Source organism: Petaurus breviceps, unplaced genomic scaffold, assembly GCF_028583685.1.
Source record: "Petaurus breviceps papuanus isolate PSGF00001 unplaced genomic scaffold, PetGlider_PUasm1.0 185, whole genome shotgun sequence".
In the NCBI taxonomy this organism is placed as follows: domain Eukaryota; kingdom Metazoa; phylum Chordata; class Mammalia; order Diprotodontia; family Petauridae; genus Petaurus; species Petaurus breviceps.
In genome coordinates this window covers 28,062,463-28,081,686 of record NW_027185797.1, presented here as the reverse complement: position 1 = coordinate 28,081,686, position 19,224 = coordinate 28,062,463, and the positions used below count along the sequence as shown (strand labels likewise).

General features: G+C 38.3%; 1 protein-coding gene across 1 annotated transcript in view; it reads right to left on the bottom strand.

Moving 5' to 3' along the window:
- Positions 1 to 19,224, bottom strand: part of HIBADH (3-hydroxyisobutyrate dehydrogenase) — a 149,936-nt gene that overhangs the window by 20,302 nt on the left and 110,410 nt on the right. The window contains exons 5-6 of the mRNA XM_069088656.1: positions 2,508 to 2,641; positions 694 to 770 (exon numbers count right to left, since the gene is read on the bottom strand). Of these exons, the coding sequence (XP_068944757.1) occupies positions 694 to 770; positions 2,508 to 2,641 (211 nt within the window). The remainder of the gene's footprint in view (positions 1 to 693; positions 771 to 2,507; positions 2,642 to 19,224) is intronic.

Below are 19,224 nucleotides of genomic sequence, written 5' to 3'. Positions count from 1 at the left end.
TTTTTAACAGAAAAAAGAAAATTCTTGAAACAATTTAGGTAAACTATTGGGTAATACATATATGTAAAATAACATAGCCATCTATTTACATAATAATATCTAGGTATATGTGTGAATACATTTTAATAAGCAAAAGAAATATTCGGTTCTGATTGCAAGGGTAAAAAACTAGCCTAGTATAATAAGAGATTATGGCTATGACATATCTCTCTAGGACTGAATTCTAGTTTATGTGGAAAACATAGAAGCACCGGGAGTTTTCTTTTTTTAGCAGCATTTACCTGGAGGACTAAATTCAAGTTAAAAAAAAGTCAAATAATCATCTGGGAATATGGCATTTGACCTACTGTGCTCACTGACCAGTTTGTGCCAGGTCAGTTCTCTATTGCCAAGGTACGTTTAAATTTTTACAGTGATTATAACCTCTACTTCAACATGACAGAAGTAATATGAATGTCACAACACAAAATGATCATGTAACTTTAAATATTAAAAAACACAATGGTACGTTGTGGCTCTTACAAAAAAAGCTGGTGTTCTCTAAGGCCCAACATTAATAAGCAAGGTCTAAAATATTCCTATATTCCAAATAATTACAAAACTTCCGTGGCATAAACTCCTTTGTGTCTATTGAATATTATTTTCCCACCATACGTATAGATACAGCTCCTAAAAACATAAAAGCTAACAAACCTGATGCCAAGATTCATTGTTTCAGCAGTCCCGATCATGCTGATGGCTAACAGCATGTTGTTGCATATCTTTGCTGCCTGAAAATAAAGTAGATGGTCAACATGTTGGGTCAATATGATTGCCTTTGTCCCATCATTTCTAAAGGATATTTGTCTGTACCTGGTTCCATTAATCTCTTAAAGGTAACTTTCACCTGGCTATTTCCCCAAGTGCCTGAATCTCTCCTTGGTAGACCAGAAAATACTGTAGGGTTTAGTCTTTTAGGTTGACATTACAAAACAACACAGAGGGCAATATTCCTCCTCTGACCAAAATTTACAAGTGAAAGTAGACTTGGGCAAAGTAGGTTCATTAAGCACTAAGCAAACCAATCAATACTGTGCTGTTCCCATGGTCCCTCTGCAGCCCAGTGCCAGTGACTGAGGAGGGTCCCTCTGTGGGATCCTCCCCACTGGTGAGGCTAGGTCACACAATGCAAAAGCAACCAAGGGTCAGTGAGGGTCTGAACTAGAACCCAAGCAGGATCACAGACAGAGGAGGAGGTCACACATGCTCAGCTGGAATGCTGGGTACCGAGAGGTCAGAGAAAGGCAAGGAACAATGAGCACTAGGGACAAGACTTGGAGGAGAAACAGATCTTTACTGATGGGCAGGATTTAGAGGCGGAAGGAACATAGAAAGGGATTCTAAGAAAGAGAATGGGTGTTAGTTAGGGGATGAAAAGAGACAGTGAGGAAACTGGCTTAATTACAGCACAGCTGGGGAGGAAAGACAAATAGGGTTTGCTATGCAGGACATGAGAAAATCACTGAGGAACCTGCAAGCCAGGAAAAGCTGCATAGATTTGATGCCGAAGGAAATAAGGAATCGTGGAAGATTACTCTGCCAGTCGTGTGAAGTCGAGGGGAGCATGTGACGTCCAGGAAGCCAGCTGAGTGAGATGATGATGGCCTACGATCAGCTTGGGGCGGCAGGAGGGAGCAACCAATAAGCATTCACTAAGCTCCTGTCAAGAACTGTGTGAAGCACTGGGGTACAAAGACAGATGTTCAAAGGGGAAACCGTTCTGACCTCCAGAGTCCCAGTCAGCCACAGAGAAGAAAGGGCAGGCATGAGGAACATCAAGAGGCCTCCAGACTCAAGTGGATGGAAAAGGATGGGCCTGTGGTGGCCCACTAGGAAGAGCCCAGAGCCCCTCGGAGAGGAGAATGAGGAGAGTTGTTTTAGATGGAGGGAAGGGGAAAAGTCCAACAAGCAGCTGAACACAGATGCCCAGCACTCAGGGGACAGAAAACAAGCCATTTCACTAGAAACATATTGGAAAGTTTTCAGCACTGAGGTAGTGAAGAATCACAGGAGCCCCCAGGAAGCTTTTATAGGTCTATGTATAAAGTGGCAGGCAGTTCTGTCACTGTCAGTGGCAAGTACAGGCTTAAAAGGCACCAAAGACACCGTTACAGCTCAGTTCCCCAGCCTCCTCCTCCTGAGGCCCTTCCTGATTGCCCAGCTGGTAATGACCCTCACCCAAATCCAATCTGGGCTGTTCTGGGTTTAGGTTTTTTGGTCTGTTTACTTTTCTGAGACTGTGCTTCTGCCCCTCCCTTGGAGTCCCCCCAAGTTGAATGCCAGTTTCCTGACGGGGGTGGGGACTCGTAGCCTCAGGGTTTCAAACAGTGCCTGACACATAGGAGACCCTGAGTAAAGTATGGCAGAGAGAAGGGAATTAAATGAATGTGAAAAATATATGAAAGTATGTAAAGCCCAAAAGAAAACTGAAAATGAACTCACTGCACAACCTTGGGCTTCCACATTACCTGTCCAGTTCCTACCCCTCCACAATACACCACGTTGGAGCCCATGCATGCGAGCAGTTCTTTGGCAGCAGCAAACTCCTGCTCCACTCCTCCGACCATGAACGTCAGGTTCCCAGCTCGAGCAGCTCCCACCCCTGGGGGGGAAAAAAAGATCTGAAGTGGAGAATAAATGCAGAGGAACATTATGAAAGAATTTTAAAACTCTAGTTAGACTAACAGAAACATAAAATTCAAAGTGAAACATCAATGACAATAAACCGTGTCTGCACCAAACACATTCTGCAAGTACTTTTTATGATCCTAACTCATATGCTGCTGCACAGGCCACACTTCAACACACTCTGGAAGATGTTACACTGTACATGACACACGGTCCCCAAAGGTGAGGGGAAGATGTGTGGTGGGGCAAGCAGGCTCAGGTGTCCTATCAACGATGATGCACCCAAGCTCATGTATTATCCCATAGAGAGATGGGCGAGGCAGAGTGCAGGAGGCATGGACAAAATGCCTCAAGACTGTGCACCATTACAAGCAAAGGAAGGTCTCCAGCATGCTGAAAGAATCCTCGAGGGAGGATTTATGAAAACACCTGAGATGACCCAGGACGAGAGGAGATGGAGGAGTGTGATTCACACAGGAGGAGTGAGTCCCCACTGCAAGACCAGATGGCACAGCCACTTTACATAGGGAAGCCCAAACAAGGCAGACGACATGAATCAGCATGGGGAGATTTCAGCATGCAGAAACCAGGGATGATACAAAGAGGGTTTAGGGCCAGTCCCATTTTGGTATTTGAAAAATGATGACTAAAATATTTTGCATTGTGTTTAACAGTTCTGATGAGTTGATGTGGACCAAAATTTAATCAGCTCATGGCTGGCCAGCCTTTCAGGAATGAGCCACTTCCCATTTAGCTAGCCTGGCTATCAAAGTGCAGACATGCAATGTGGATGTCCCCACTCCCCCGCTCCAAGCCTCCGACTCCTCATTTGTTAAATTAGAGGACTGGAAGAGATGATTTCCAGGGCTCCTTCTAGCTCTAGTCACTAAGATCCTAGTGCCAAGCCCAATGGCACACATCTTTATCTCAGCAGCACCTGACAGTCTTTGAAAATGGAGCCCCTCTACAATGCTAGGATTTTGGGGAAAGGGCTACAGTCTTCACTAAGTATTCACAATGAGGAATCACAGCTTTTTAAAAGACTGAAGTCCAAAAAGAACATGATTGAAACTGACACCCTGTTCTAAATATTAACTCTATCCTCACCTCATTAATCCATTATCTCCAAACAACATCTAGTTATTTTTAAGGTTCATGTGGAAGAAGGGCCTCAGGACTATTGGAATCCAAGGATTTGGAGAATGATAACATCTCTCACCTCTCCTGCACAGGTTTCCCCTTTGCTTAAAATGTCCTCTCTCCAAGCTCCATGTCTGAGAATCATTCTCCCTTCAAGGGTCAGCTCAGCTGCCATTTTCTCCATGATACCTTTTCCTCTCCCCCTTATGCTTTATCTTTCTTGAATCACATTTTCTTATATTTACTTAGTGGCTGACACAGTGCCTTCTCCCCATGATAATGTAAGCTCCCTGAGGGCAAAGACTGGTTTTGGTTTTTGTCTTTATATTCCCAGGCCTAGTACACTGCCTTGTACATAGTAGGTGCTAAATAATCATTTGCTAAATTTTCCCTGACTAGTACTACCCATCATATCTGTTTCCTATGTTTAGATTTTTCTCATTAAAAAATGTGTTTCTTTGCCAGCAAAGACATTAAATGAAAATTTCAGATAATAAGATTCTCTTTTGAGGTCTTCCCAGACTGATTATTCCAGTGGGCACTGTGCAAGGACATAGTTTGTGCAATTCACTAGTATCAAGAGGTAAGCAGGTATAGGGACTAAAACTTTAAATTAATTCTGTTTTTCACAATCTTTTTAAAAGGCCCTTTTGCATAAGCATAGAATTTTAAGGCTAAAATTAATTTTAAAATAAGTTTTTATCTGTGGTTCTTCCTCTTTCGTATTGGCCAGAGGACACAGAATGGCCAGTTCTGCAGCTAAAAAAGATGGTGCCTAAGAGCAGGGGCTTTTGGATCCACTTCATGTGGTAGCAGTACTTTGGTAGAATCACCATGAATCCACAGTCTTGCCCCTGACCTAAACACTGAGAAACATGATTTTCAGTTTAGACAGACACAATCAGACACCAGGGAAATAAGTAATGCAAAATAGATCCAAAGGGCCTAACTTATGACTCCAAATACTAAGCTATTAACTGACAATGGAAGCTCTACCTGGCACAGGAATCAGGACTGATCCTTATGGGCATTTCCTCCTGGTGGTAGATACAATCAGGAAACAAAATTATAAACATGACAATGTTGCTTGGGGAGAACCCGGTCAGAACCAACTGAGCCAGTGCTCTCAGGGAGAATTTCCACTAGCCTAGGGTAGCTTAATAAATTGATTTTTCTCCACTCCAAGCACATTTCTGCTTTAGGAACTGATATTAGTCACCTAGAATCAGCGTACCTTCTTCCTTGGACAGTGCTGGTTAAGTCCCGGCAAATTCTTACTATCCAAATGCACATTTTCAAAATTCTTTATCAGTCACAAAAAATTTCAGTCAGTTATAGTACTTCTTGATGAGAGGCATGTTGTAATATAGAGTTTATTTCCATTCTTTCCAAAGGGGCACTTTAGTCGTATAGTAACATTCATAAACTCTAGGATAGGTTACTTCTGAAGCTCACTAGTGAGATCCAAGAGTTGGACTTGGGGTTAGGACGACCCCAGTTCAAATTCCACCTGAGACACTTACTAGCTGTGTGACCTTAGGCAAGTCATTTTACGTCAGACTCAGTTTCCTCATCTGTAAAATGGGAATAGCAAGAATGCTTATTTCACAGGGCTGTTATAAAGACCAAAAGCAATCATACATGTAAAGCACTTTGCGAATGTTAAAGCACTCTTTAAATGGTGGATGTTATTATTTTACATTGATTCCTATGAGCTCCAATTTTAGAAGGTGGCATCGTTTAAATCTGTGTCCTAGTTCTTGGAGTATACTCTTTAAAACTCACTGCCCATGCACTGATTACAAAAAAATACCATTCAGCATGGTAAAGCCTCAGGACCAACAAAGATTAGGGAAGTACTGAATAGATGTGATCCAACTAAGAATCTTATTAACTATAAAACAGGCCTGACACATTATCAGTGTTGTTTTCAGAGAGGAATGGAAAAGCCATTCTTCGTTGATACTAAAAATATCAGCTCACAATTTTCATGTCAAATCCTGTTGCCCAAGACAAGGATAGTATGTGGATGAGCTATTAGCCAATGTCTTATATTTACACTTCATTTTACACTAGAGCTGGGAATGAAAACACCATAAGACTCTGGGACATGTATAAAACCAGAGCCCATTAGAAGAGACAGCTGCAAGTAATGGCCTACTTTTGAACTTAATTTATTCACCTAAACCCACTATCTTTATACTTAAAAAGCCCAAGTGAGAGGAACCATATTTCATTGAAATTGCAAACTACTTCACTATGGCCAAGTCAAACAGCCTATTGGGGTTCATACTATTTTTAACCAATTAGGTACTGGCACTGTAAGAAGTCAGCATTATGTTGGCCAAAGTATCATGGAAAAATGAGATCATCTCCAAAAGCCTGAAAGGACACACACATACCAGGAGCCATGACTACACTTCAAAACACATTCTTTGGAAGCTATTCTGCATGGCAGTCCCAGATTCAAAGGATGGCTTTAATTATAACCTATGCCTACTGTTCATTCTGATCACATTAAAAGTACAAGTGACTGTTACCACATTGGCTTCTGACATATTTCCTAGCATGAATGGGATGCAGAGATCACTACATTAATGCCCTCCAACGTTGAGAACTGTGTTTATTCAACGCCCATACCCAAGCTTACAGCAGTAAGATCCAGTGATCTGACCTACAGCAAATTAAGTAACAATTTCAGTCAAAGCTCACAAACAAAACCCAGAACTATCAATCACAGGTCAATAGCTTTGTAGCTACATTACAGGCTGCTAAATAGCTTCAGAGAGTCATTTATTAGAGAAAAATTAATGATGACAATAGTTCTCAGCTGGTTAAGCTTCTGACAGCTGCACTTTCTCACTTGTTCAAACGCTTATTTCATGTAAAAAATAAACGTAAAAAACTCATATGCAAAAGAACAATTCATTTTATCACATGCACTTAGAGAGCTTTGTAATTCTTTCCTCCATCCAACATTTGAATCCCTAAGCAAATGTGTGTTGTTGTTTTTAAATTATTTACAACCTCTTGAGAGTGTACACCAAAATGCAGATTCTACCCCAAATGAGTATTTGATAATCCCAGAAGCCACATCCAATACAGGGTCCCAATACGGCAATAATACAAGCATACAGTTACATGTCATATTAGAATACAACTTATCATTCATTGTAATTTATAATGATTATAATTAAATTTGTGATCATTATCTCATTTGATCTTCACAAGGCAAACAAACAGTGCCAGTTGGATTCTGCCATTTTTAGAGCTGAAGGCTTAGAAAGGGGGAATGCCTTGCTCAAAGCTAAACAGCCAGTGGGAACGTCAGGACTGAGGTCCAGTGTAGGCCTCTAGTACAGTATAGTGGAATATAGGGCTTCCAGTATATAGCCTAGGGCTTCCCAAGCCATCACCCCAGCCCTGTACCATCCACCCAGTGGAGTTCCATACCCAGGGCAGAATTAAAGTTAACACTATTCTCACAAAAATCGAGCCGTTTGGAATTCCTGGAGGAACAGCTAGAACACATGAACATGGCTGACATAGTTTTAGGGTTTCACAAAAATAAAACTACTTAAACTACTTCACAGGGTTGTTATAAAGTTTAAAGAGTATAAAGCCCATCCAGATGTGGGGTTCAAGGATTGGGCTTCATATCACAGCTCTGGGGCTTGCTACATATGTGACTCTTTTTAAAGTAACTTAATACTATGAAAACTGTGGATTTATAGTTGCTAGAACTTGAAAAGAATTTCTATTCCACTTTTTGTTATTAAAAATAGCTGCCAGGTAAACAAGTTAAATATTCATTGTACATCTACCCTATATAGATAAAACATTTATTAATTGCTTACTATGTGCCAAATATCATAGTAAATTCTGGGATTATAAATGCAAGCAAAAAGAAAGACAGTACCTGCCCTCAGGGAGGTTACATTCTAATGGAGAACACATAAAAGGACACTGAAAAGCAGGGGGCAGGCTAGAAGAGTCCTACTTGGGAGGCAGGGTAGAAAAGTAATCTGAAAAGTCATGGTCTCAGCCAAGACCAAAGTGAGTACAGCTGACATGGAGATTTCCTCTGATGGAGATTCCAGGGGGATTTACCAATCAGAGGAGAAAGAGGTCATTGGGATGAAGGTATTGCTAGACTGAGAATATTTATCAATGGACACATTCCCTACGTACAGATCCTTGTACCAGGTATGAAGGGAGGTACAGAATTTAAATATGATGTGATCCCCAACTTCATAGAGCTTAAAATTTAACATGGGAGAAGATGCCAGAAATCTCTAATATCATATGACAAACCACAAAGTGAGGTCAAACAGGAAAGGAAATAACTGATTACAGAAGGGCCCTTCATGGAGAAGTTGACATTTAATAGAACAGTAGGAAATCACAGGCCCAAGGGAATGGTAAGGAAAGCATTTCAGATGTAGGTAAGCATGTAAATAAAAACACAGAGATGGAAAGGCACCAAATGAGCATAGGGGTATGGGGAGTCCAGTGTGGAGTTCATGGAGGGCAGCTAAAGAAAATGAAGTTATAAAGGTAGGACAGGCTCAAAATCCAAGCAAGAACCACACAATTTAGAGTTGGAAAGGCCTTTAGAGGTCATTTTTACAGATGAGGACACTCCCAAAGAGGGAGAAGTTACTTCTCAGAGGTTGCACAGGAAATACATAGCAGCACCAGGTCCTTGGACTCCAAACTCAGAGAACCTTCTATTCTACCACACTGCCTGTAGTGGAGAGTCTTAATGCTCAAAGGAGTCTGAATTTTACTTTAGCAGACAAAGGGGAGGCAATAGGGCTTTTGGCAGAACAACGACCTAACAACTCCAATTCCATTGTGCCCTCTGGAATGCTAGCTGCATAATGAACACACTTCCTATCATCTCAAATCTCTTCCTCCCGCTTCTGGCCCTCACTGAAACGTGGCTTCCTTTTGATGATACACACTGCTTTCCTCACTGCCTTCTCCACTGTTGATTCTTCTTTCTCTCATACCACATTCCCCCTCTCCTGACTCACCAGTCACAACAGATGAGTCTCACTACTCTATTGCCACTTCCAGACTCTCCTTTCAATCACTTTCACTGAGCAACTTCTCCTCTGAGGTTCATATCAACCAAAAGTACCACCCAACCCAAACCCTAGTGTTTGTTTCCTCTTAAGCCTCTCCTCCCACCCCCAGGGCATTCTCCATCTTTCCTCAATGAATTTATTGTATGACTGACAGTCTTTCCTCCCTATTGCTTCACTCATCTTGCCTTTACACAAACTTTGAAATTACCTGATTGTTTCTTTCTTTTATAACCCTTAACCTTCCTTTCACTTCCTCCATTTTCTTTTCTTCTTTTCCAGGCCATCATCCCTGCATTTCCTTTCCTTCCTTCTATGGACTCCTTGGTGAATCTGTTCATGCCTACACTATTCTCTACATTTTAATCTCATGCCCTTGTCCTATCAACAACTAGGCCTTGCCCAAAACCCCAACTCTAGACAGCTTCTACCAGCTATCTCTTTTAATTTTATTTATATGATGATGAACAGACCCATGCTGAACAGGTCCACTACAAATTTATTATCTAATTTCAACTAGACAAATATTCTATTCATCCAAAATAAGTTAGGTACCCCATTTCCCAGAAATTCTGTTCCAAACATTCTCATCTCTCACAAAGTTCCTATGGAATCCCTCCCTCTCACCTTTTTGGCTGAGGTACCTGCAGCATACTTTACTCAAATAAACTAAGGCTATGTACCAAAAGCTCCCCCACTTCTCCCCTCCTATACATCTCACATCATTCAGAGGTCTTCTGTCATGATCCCCTCCTTCATTCCAGTTTCAGAGAGAGGTATCTGTTGTCCTTACCAAACCCTCAGCCAGCACACATGACTATCACCCCCATCTTCTCCAACAGATTACCCAGATATCATCCCCGTCTCCTCTTCAATCTCTCAATCTTATGGCTGCTTCCCTGCTGCCTACAAACATGCCCTGTCTGCTGCCATCCTTAAAAACAAAGAAAAAACTCATTAGGATATTATTATCTTTGCTTGCTGTCTTATACTCATCCACCTGATGTGTCTAAACTCTAGAAGCCTGTCTCTACAGTGTCTCCATTTCCTCTCCTCTCCCTCCCAAGCCCTTCACAATGTAGCTCTCTCCCTCTCTCTGACCCACTGGCAGCACTGACTGAGCATATAAGGGGAAATGTCTTGTAGCCAAACATTGTAAACAGTAACCAGAATATTGTTTGAAGAGTAACTGAATGCCAAGATTAAGAGGGAAGTGGAAAATGTGGAAAGAATTTTTATAACTAGTGTCTCTGATAAAGGCCTCTTTTTTTTTGCCTTTTTTTTGGGGAGGGCAATTGGGGTTAAGTGACTTGCCCAGGGTCACACGGCTAGTTTTGTGTTAAGTGTCTGAGGCCGGATTTGAACTCAGGTCCTCCTGACTCCAGGGCCGGTTCTCTATTCACTAAGCCACCTAGCTGCCCCTAAAGGCCTCATTTCTAAAATATACAAAGAATTAAGTCAAATCTATAAGAATACAAGCCACTCCCCAGTTGATAAATGGGCAAAGGATATGAACAGGTAGTTCTCAGAAGATGAAATTAAAAACATCTATAAGCATATGAAAAAATGCTCTAAATCTCTACTGATTAGAGAAATGCAAATCAAAACAACTCTGAGGTACTATACCTCACCGGCCAGATTGGCTAAGATAACAAAACAAGAAAATGATAAAGATAAAAAAAAAAAAAGCCTGGAGAGGATGTGAAAAAATTGGAACACTAATGCATTCTTGGTGGAGTTGTGAACTGATCCAACCATTCTGGGGAGCAATCAGGAACTATGCCCAAAGAGCTATAAATAAGTACATACCCTTGACCAAGATATACCACTTCTAGGGTTATATCCCAAAGAGATCAGAGAAGTGGGAGGAGGACCCATGTGTACAAAAATATTTATAGCGGCTCTTTTTGTGGTGGCAAAGAACTGGAAATCAAGGAAATGCCCATCAATTGGGGAATGGCTGAACAAATTGTGGTATATGAATGCAATGGAATACTACTGTGCTATAAGAAATGAGGAGCAGACAGACTTCACAATAACCTGGAGAGACTCATATAAACTGATGCTGAGTGAGAAGAACAGAACCAGGAGAACATTGTACACAGTTACAGACACTACGTATGTATGACGACTAACTTTGATAGACTGGGCTCCTCTCAGCAATGTAAGGTTATAAGACAACTCCAAAAGACTCATGACCGAAAGAGACACCCACATCCAGAGAAAGAGCTGCGGAGTCTGAAATCAAACGGAAACAAACTACCTGCTCTCTTTCTTTTTCATGTTTGTTTCCTCTTTCCCACAGATCATTCCGGCAGCTATAATCCTTCTTTACAACCTGTCTAATGATTAGTGTGAAGATATCTGTAGATCCTATATTCGAATGCAGGCTGCCACGATAGGGGGGTTGGAGGGGAGGAGAGGGAAGGGGAGAAAATTTGAAACTCAAGGGACTGTGGAACTGAATGCTGTAAACTAAAAGTAAATAAATTAATTTTAAAAAATAAATTATCAATAAGTAATACAAAAAATAAAAATGAGGATTGACCCCAGGGGCAAAAAAAGAGTAACTGAATGAGTAAGCTATTCTGAGTAATATGAACATTCAAATCAACTACAAAAGACTTAGGAAGGAAGATGCTACCCCTCTCCAGAGAAAGAAGTGATGTACAGATTGTATTGTATGGCTCCACATAAATATCTGTGTCAAATACTGGCCTTCTCTAGTGCAGGGTTGGGAGGGAGGGAGACAACTCAGAATTCAAATAAATAAATAAATTGAAGGAAAACAAACAAAAAATCCCTATATATACTTGTTTAAAAAAAGAAAGAAAAAAAATAAGATTGATAGGTGCATTTTTGATAAAAACCAAAAAAGGTTTACTTTCTTCTGTATGTACTGCCTCAATTTACCATGATCAATATGTTATTTTTTATTTCTTATCTACAAATCAGAATGATAACTCAGTAAGGAACTCATTTGGTATGATCCTTTGTCTCCAAGAAGCCAGACACCAACACCTAAACAACCCAAGCGAAGGACTGTTTGTCTGTCTGTTCTATTTTTAATTGTCTGTCCTGTTTTTAGAGTGCTCTAGCAGGGTTGTGGGGCCTTCCCAGGTAGCACACTCAGTGTCAACTGTCCTGAGACCCAGCTGCCCTGGCTGGGGACAAGAAGGTGTAGAAATGAAACCTTCCCTCAGCCTACCATATCAAGTTGGCCTAACATGAACTTATTCCCTTTCATCCAACTCATCAGAACCCCAGCGCCTGGACAGAATGGGCCAGGTGCCCTATTGCCACAGACATGTCTCATCCTTCCACCTCTTGTAAGACACTTCAGCTTTCTTCCATACATCTGCAAAGGTCATCTGTTGCCTCCATGCCTGGCATGTGCTCCCTCCTCACTTCTGCCTTTTGGAACCCCTCAATGCCTTTAAGGCTCAGCCTCAGCATCACTTCTTATAAGAAGCCTTCTCTGATTCCCCCAGGTAGTCCCCCACCCATACCCCCATTACAGAACAGTAGTATAGTTTTGCTATTAACATTATTTGTAGTTGTGCAAACCTTTACTATATGTCCTACAATCCAGCAGAATCATAAATGGCAGGTCACCTTTGTATTTTTTATAACCTTAGTGGTTGGCACATAATAGGCGTTTATCAAATGCTTTCTGATTGCTTGATCATTCCTACAATGACAAATTTCTTACTTATGTCTGATGCCACTCTTAATTCTATATAATTATTTTTATCATCAGTGGGCACAGGAATATTTCGTATCCTTATATCAAGACCTTCAAAGACTGAAAAGTATAAAGTCTTATCTTAATGTCTCTCTTCTCCAGGCTAAAATCATCAACTCCTTTTGCTCACGGGGCCTGTTTTTCATTGCTTTAATCATTTTTGTTCCTTTTCTCCAGATTATCTATGATTCCTCTGTATTCTTTTAAATACTGGAGAAAATATGAATAAAGGATGGTACAAGGACATTTCCCCAAAAATACAGGTTATATTCATTTTCATAACTTTTAGTTTCACATTAGCTTCTAAATAACTGGAACACAATTCAAATTCATTTAATTTATCTCCCACTGTGATCTTTTAGGCATGCAAGTATGAAGAACAGATAAAAATCAGGGCTTCTTTTATTGATCTCTGTTTACTATTCTACTGTTTACTAATCTGCCCCAGTCATTTGGATTTTTCTTCATAAGGGGTTTGCTTAAAAACAAAACAAAGTAAAACAAAACATTAATTTGCTCCTAGATGATATATGAGAGATTTTACACAACCACCTATTTTGAGAAATACTTATTTAAGCCATGGCTTGAAGCCATGTAGCACCCCAACCCCTACCCCCAGCCCACCATGCTTACAACAATTTGGAAAAATACTGGTAGGTCTTATAGATATAAAGATGTTGCTACTGAGTCTCTAGTTTGATGAGAATTTCCAAGGGATAGGCATGGTGAATCTACTAAACATTGAATTCAATACCATTATAAAATGACCTATACACAAAAGCAGTTTTGTATTTTGACAACACCTCAAAGGATCCATGACCTCATTCCTATCAAGCTGCAATCTACACATGACTTCTCATTCTTTGGGATTCTTGTCAATATTCTTCCATAGAGAAGAGCCAGCAGACCAGAGTACTTACTCCAGGCCTTTTTATATGGCATGAGTTCCAGTAGAGCACAACGGCTCCCCATCTCTCGTGACCAGAATACCACCCTCTCCAAACAGACATTAGTTTTGCTAGACTGATATAAAAAATACCTTTCAGACAACTGTATTCTGTAGCTTCTTTACACTTTGTAAGCTTCTCTCCACTGACCTTTAGTTCACCTACAACTTTTATTTCTTAGAGATTACTGAGACATTAAAATCATGGTGCAATTTCCTAAATGTAAGCCACTCCATTATCTTCTTCTTTATTCAGATCAAGGTTCTGTAAAACCAAAAGCCATACCCAAATTAAAAGAACAAGAAATAGTGGGTTTAAACAACCCAATTTTAGAGGAAAAAACTTACCAAGTCATAAATAAACTTAAAAAGAAAAAAATTCCAGGACTGGACTAGGTAAGATTCACAGGTGAATTCTTTCAAACATTCAAAGAACAATTAATCCTGAGACTATAAAAACTGCTTGCAAAAACTTGTACAAAGAAGGGATCCTACCAATTTCTTGCTATGACACAGACAGGGCTTTGATACACAAAACAGGCAGAATGAAAGCAGAAAAAGAAAATTACAAAGCAAAATCTTTATTGAATACTGATTTTTAAATGTGAAATCAAATATAACATCCATAAGACCTACCAATACCTTTCCAGATTGTTTAAGAATGGGGGGGGGGGGAAGAAAAGGGGGTAGGGACTGCTACTTGGCTTCAAGCCATTGCTTAAATAGGTGTTTCTCAAAATAAGTGGTTGCATAAAATCTCTCAGATATCATCTAGGAGCAAATGTAGGCTAAACAAGTTATAAAAACTATGGTTAGATTTATACCAGGAATGTAGGGTCGGTTTACTATTAGGAAAACCACAAACTTAATTAACCACATTAATAACAAAATCAATAAAAATCATGATTATATCAATAGGTATAGAAAAATCTTTTGTTAAAATACAATACAAATTCCTATTAAAAATATCAGAAAGCATAGGAATAAATGGGGCTTTTCTTAAAATAAGTAGTATGTATCTAAAACCAAGAGCAAGCCTTATCTGTAATGGGGATAAATCAGAAGCTTTTCCAACAAGATCAGGGTAAAGTAAGGAAGTCCATTATCATTATACAATATTGTACTAGAAATACTAGCTATAGTAATAAGACAAGAAAAAGAAACTTAAGGAATAAGAATAGACAACGAGGAAACAAAGTTATCATTTTTCTGCATTTTTCTACTTAGAAGACCCTAGAGAATCAACCAAAAAACTAGTCAAAACAATGAACAACTTTAGCAAAGTTGCAAGACATAAAATAAATCCACACAAATCATCAGCTTTCCTAAATATTATCAATAAAATTAACTAGAAAGAGACAGAAACAGAAATTTCACTTAAAACATCTGCAGATGGTATATAAAACACTTGGGAGTCTACCTGCCGAGACACATACAGGAACTATATCAACACAATTAGAAAACACTCTTCACACAAAAGTAGATCTAAATTCAAATCTGGCCTCACACTTACTAGCTGTGTGACCCTTTTGTAAGTCACTTAACCTTGTTTGCCTCAGTTTCCTCATCTGTAAAAAGAGCTGGAAAAGGAAATGGCAAACTGCTCCAGTATCTTTGCAAAAATAATAATAACAACAAAACTCAAATGAGGTCACAGAGAGTCTGACACAAATAAAAATGACTGAACGATAACAATGAACAATTGGAGAAAAATCCATTGTTCATGAATGGGCTGAGCCTATATAACAAAAAACAACAATACTACCTAAATTAATTCACTTATTCAGTGCCATACCAATCAAACTACCAAAGAATAACTTTACAGGACTAGAAAAAAATAACAAAATTCATCTAGAGAAACAAAAGGTCAAGAACATCAAGAAAATAAATGAAAAAAAAGTGAAGGAAGGGGGCCTAGCAGTACCAGATCTCAAATTGTATTACAAAGTGTTAATCATTAAAATAATCTAATTCTGAATAAGAAATGGAGTGGTGGATTAGGGGAATATGTTAGGTACATAGTACACAGAAGTAAATAGCCATAGTAACAAAGTTTTGATAAACCCCAATATACCAGCTATTAGGGCAAGAACTCACTATTTGACAAAAAACTGCTGGGAAAACCTGAAATTAATCTTGCAGAAAATAGGCATAAACCAATATCTCATTATATGTCAAGATAAGCTCAAAATGGGTACATGATTTAGACATAAAGGGTGATATCATATACAAATTAGGGGAACATAGAAAAATCAGCTGTGTATAAGGAAAGAGTTCATGACCAAACAAGAGATAGAGAAGATTATGGGAAATAAAATTAATGATTTTAAGTTTTTGCACCAAAACCAAAACAATGCAGCCAAAATTAGAAGGAGATCAGGAAACTGGAGGTGGGAGTGGAGGTGGGGGAGGGAGGGTTGGAAGGAATTTTTACAGCAACTTTCTCTGCTAAAGGCCTCATTTCTCAAATATATAAAGAACAGAGCTAAATTCATAAAAATAAAAGAACTATATCCCAATTGATAAATGGTCAAAGGATATGAAAGGAAGAAGAAATCAAAGCTATCTAATATAGTCAGATGAACAAAAAGCTCTACATCACTATTTATAAGAGAAATGCAAATTAAAATGACACTGAGGTACCACCTCACACTTATAAGATTGGCTAATATGGCAAAAAATGAAAATGACAAATGCTGGAAGGGATATGGAAAAATGAGAACTACCACACTGTTGGTAGAGTTCTGAACTGGTTCAACAATTCTTGAAAACAAGCTGGAACTATACCCAATGGGAAATCAAACTGTGCATATGCTCTGACACAGTAATACTGCTACTAGGTCTATATCCCAGAGATCAAAGAAAAAGGAGAAGGATCTATATGTACAAAAATATTTCTAGCAGCTCTTTTTGTGGTGACAAAACACTGGAAATTGAGGGGATGTCCATCAATAAGGGAATAGCTGAACAAGCTGTGGTATATGATTGCAATGGAATACCACTGTGAAGAAAGAAATGATGAAGGCAATGGTTTTAGAAAAACCTGGCAAGACTTATATGAACTGATGCAAAGTGAAGAAAAGCAGAACCAGGAGAATATGGTACTCTAACAGCAATGTTGTAACAACAATCAACTGTGAAAGATTTAACAACTCTGATCAATATCGAGATGCATGACAATTGCAAAGGACATGAAAAATGCAAACCACCTTCAGACAGAGAACTAGTGGACTTTGAATGCAAACTGAAGCATTTTTTCATCTCTTTATTTTTCTTACTTTTTTCCCACAATATAGCTAATATGGAAATATGTTTTACATGAATTCTTATGCATAATGGGTATTATATTTCTTGCCTTCTCAATAGGTATGTTAGGGGATGGAGAGAGGGAGAAAATTTGGAACTGAAATTACAAATAAAATTTTTTAAAAGACTATATACTAAGGCCAGGTTGGATTTATACCTAAGAATGTAGGGTGAGTTTGATAAACTTAATTAACAACATTAATGATAAAATCAACAAAAATCAAATGATTGCTAACAGATATAGAAATTTTTTTTCACAAAACACAATACCTATCTCTGTTGTAAAACAAAACAAAACACTTACATAGGAATAAATGGATCTTTCCTTAAAATGATAAACAGTATATACTTATATGTAGAGATAAACTAGAATACTTTCCAAAAAAATCAGAAGTGAAACAAGAATGTTCAATGCTGCCACTTCTATTTGACAATGTACTAGAAATGCTGGCTACAGCAATAAAGCAAGAAAAAGAAAGGGAGGGAATAAGCATAGGCAAAAAAGAAACAAAATTATTACTTTTTGCAGATGACAAGATGGCGTACTTTTAAAAAAATCTTTTTTTTTCCTTTTGGCGAGCAATTGGGGTTAAGTAACTTGCCCAAGGTTACACGGCTAGTTTTTTTTGTGTGGGTGTTAAGTGTCTGAAGCCGCAACCGAACTCCATCCTCCTGACTCCGCGGCTGGCACTTTATTCACTGCGCCACCTAGCCGCCCCTAAAAAAAAAATCTTAAAAGAGTCGACCATAAAATTAACTACCTCATCAAATTTGCAGAATATAAAATAATTTCACACAAATTATCTATTCTTATATATATGACTAATAAAACTCAGCAGGGATAGACAAAAAGAGAAATTCCACATAAAATTCTGCATAATACTTAAAATTCTTGGGAATCTACATATCAAGATACACACAAAAATTATATAAATACATCTGCAAACTCTTATTTTAAGAAATAGACAGACCTAAATAATTGGAAAATTATTAATTTCTTTTAGGTCAGCTAAGTCAAAATAATAAAAATGACAATATAACCTAAATTAATTTACTTATTTACTGCTATACCAATAAAACTATCAAACAAAGGATTACTTCATAGAACTAGAAAACAATGAAATTTATATGGAGGCAAAAAGGTCAAGAATCTCAAGGGAAATAATGAAGAGGTAGAAATGAAAGAGGCCTAGAAGAACCAGTCTCAAACTATACTTTGCAAAGCAGTAATTCTCAAAACAATTTGGTACTGGTTAAAAAAGAGAGCTTTACCATTGAAACAGATTAACCATATAACATGTAGAAGTAAATATATTTAAAACACTAGTATTCTATAAACACAAAAACCCCAGTGACTGGGATGAGGACTCCCTATTTGACAAAAACTAATGGATATGTGATCTAAATATAAAATGTCATATCATAAACAAATTAGAGAAACATGGAAAAAATTATCTATTGGATCTATGGGTAGGAAAAAAGTTCATAACCAACACATTACAGAAAATAAAATGGATAATTTTTCTTAAATAAAATTTAAGCGCACAAATAAATCTAATAAAATTAGGATTAAATGGGAAACATTTAACTGAGGGAAGCAGCAAGTTTCTTTGATAAAATTTTCTTTTCAAAGATATGTAAGGAATTGATTTGAATTTACAAGAATAAGAATCATTCCCAAATTTGATAATTTGTCAAAGGATATGAATAGGCAGTTCTCAAAGGAAGAAATCCAAGTTATCCATAGCCGTATGAAAAAATGTTCCAAATTACTACTCTGCGGCTAACATGTAGGAGGCATTATATAAATGCGTACTCCCCTTCCCCTAATTAAAAATGCAAATTAAAGCAATTCTGCAATCCTACCTCATACTTACCAGATTGGAAAATTTGACAAAAATGAAAAATGACAAATGTTCAAGGGGCCAAATTTCAACCTTTGCTTAACTGTTTTACTTTGATACAGGAGACCTCTTGGAGAGAAATACATAAATGTTTGTGATATAAAAATAAAACACATCAATAAAGTTTTTATTTTAGAAAAAGAAAGACAGGAACATCGATGCATTGCTAATGGAATTGTGAAGTGGCCTGACTATTCTGGGAAGCAATTGGGAATTGTTCTAAGAAAGCAAGTAAAATGTTTCTGTCTTCTAGAAAATGTCATCCACATCCAGAGAAAGAACTATGGAGTCTAAATGCAGAGCAAAGCAGACTATTTTCTTTTTTTGTTTTGTTTTCTTCCTACTGGTATCTCCCATTCGTTATAATTCTTCTATACAACATGACTAATGTGAAAATATGTTTAATAGGAACATATGTGTAGAACC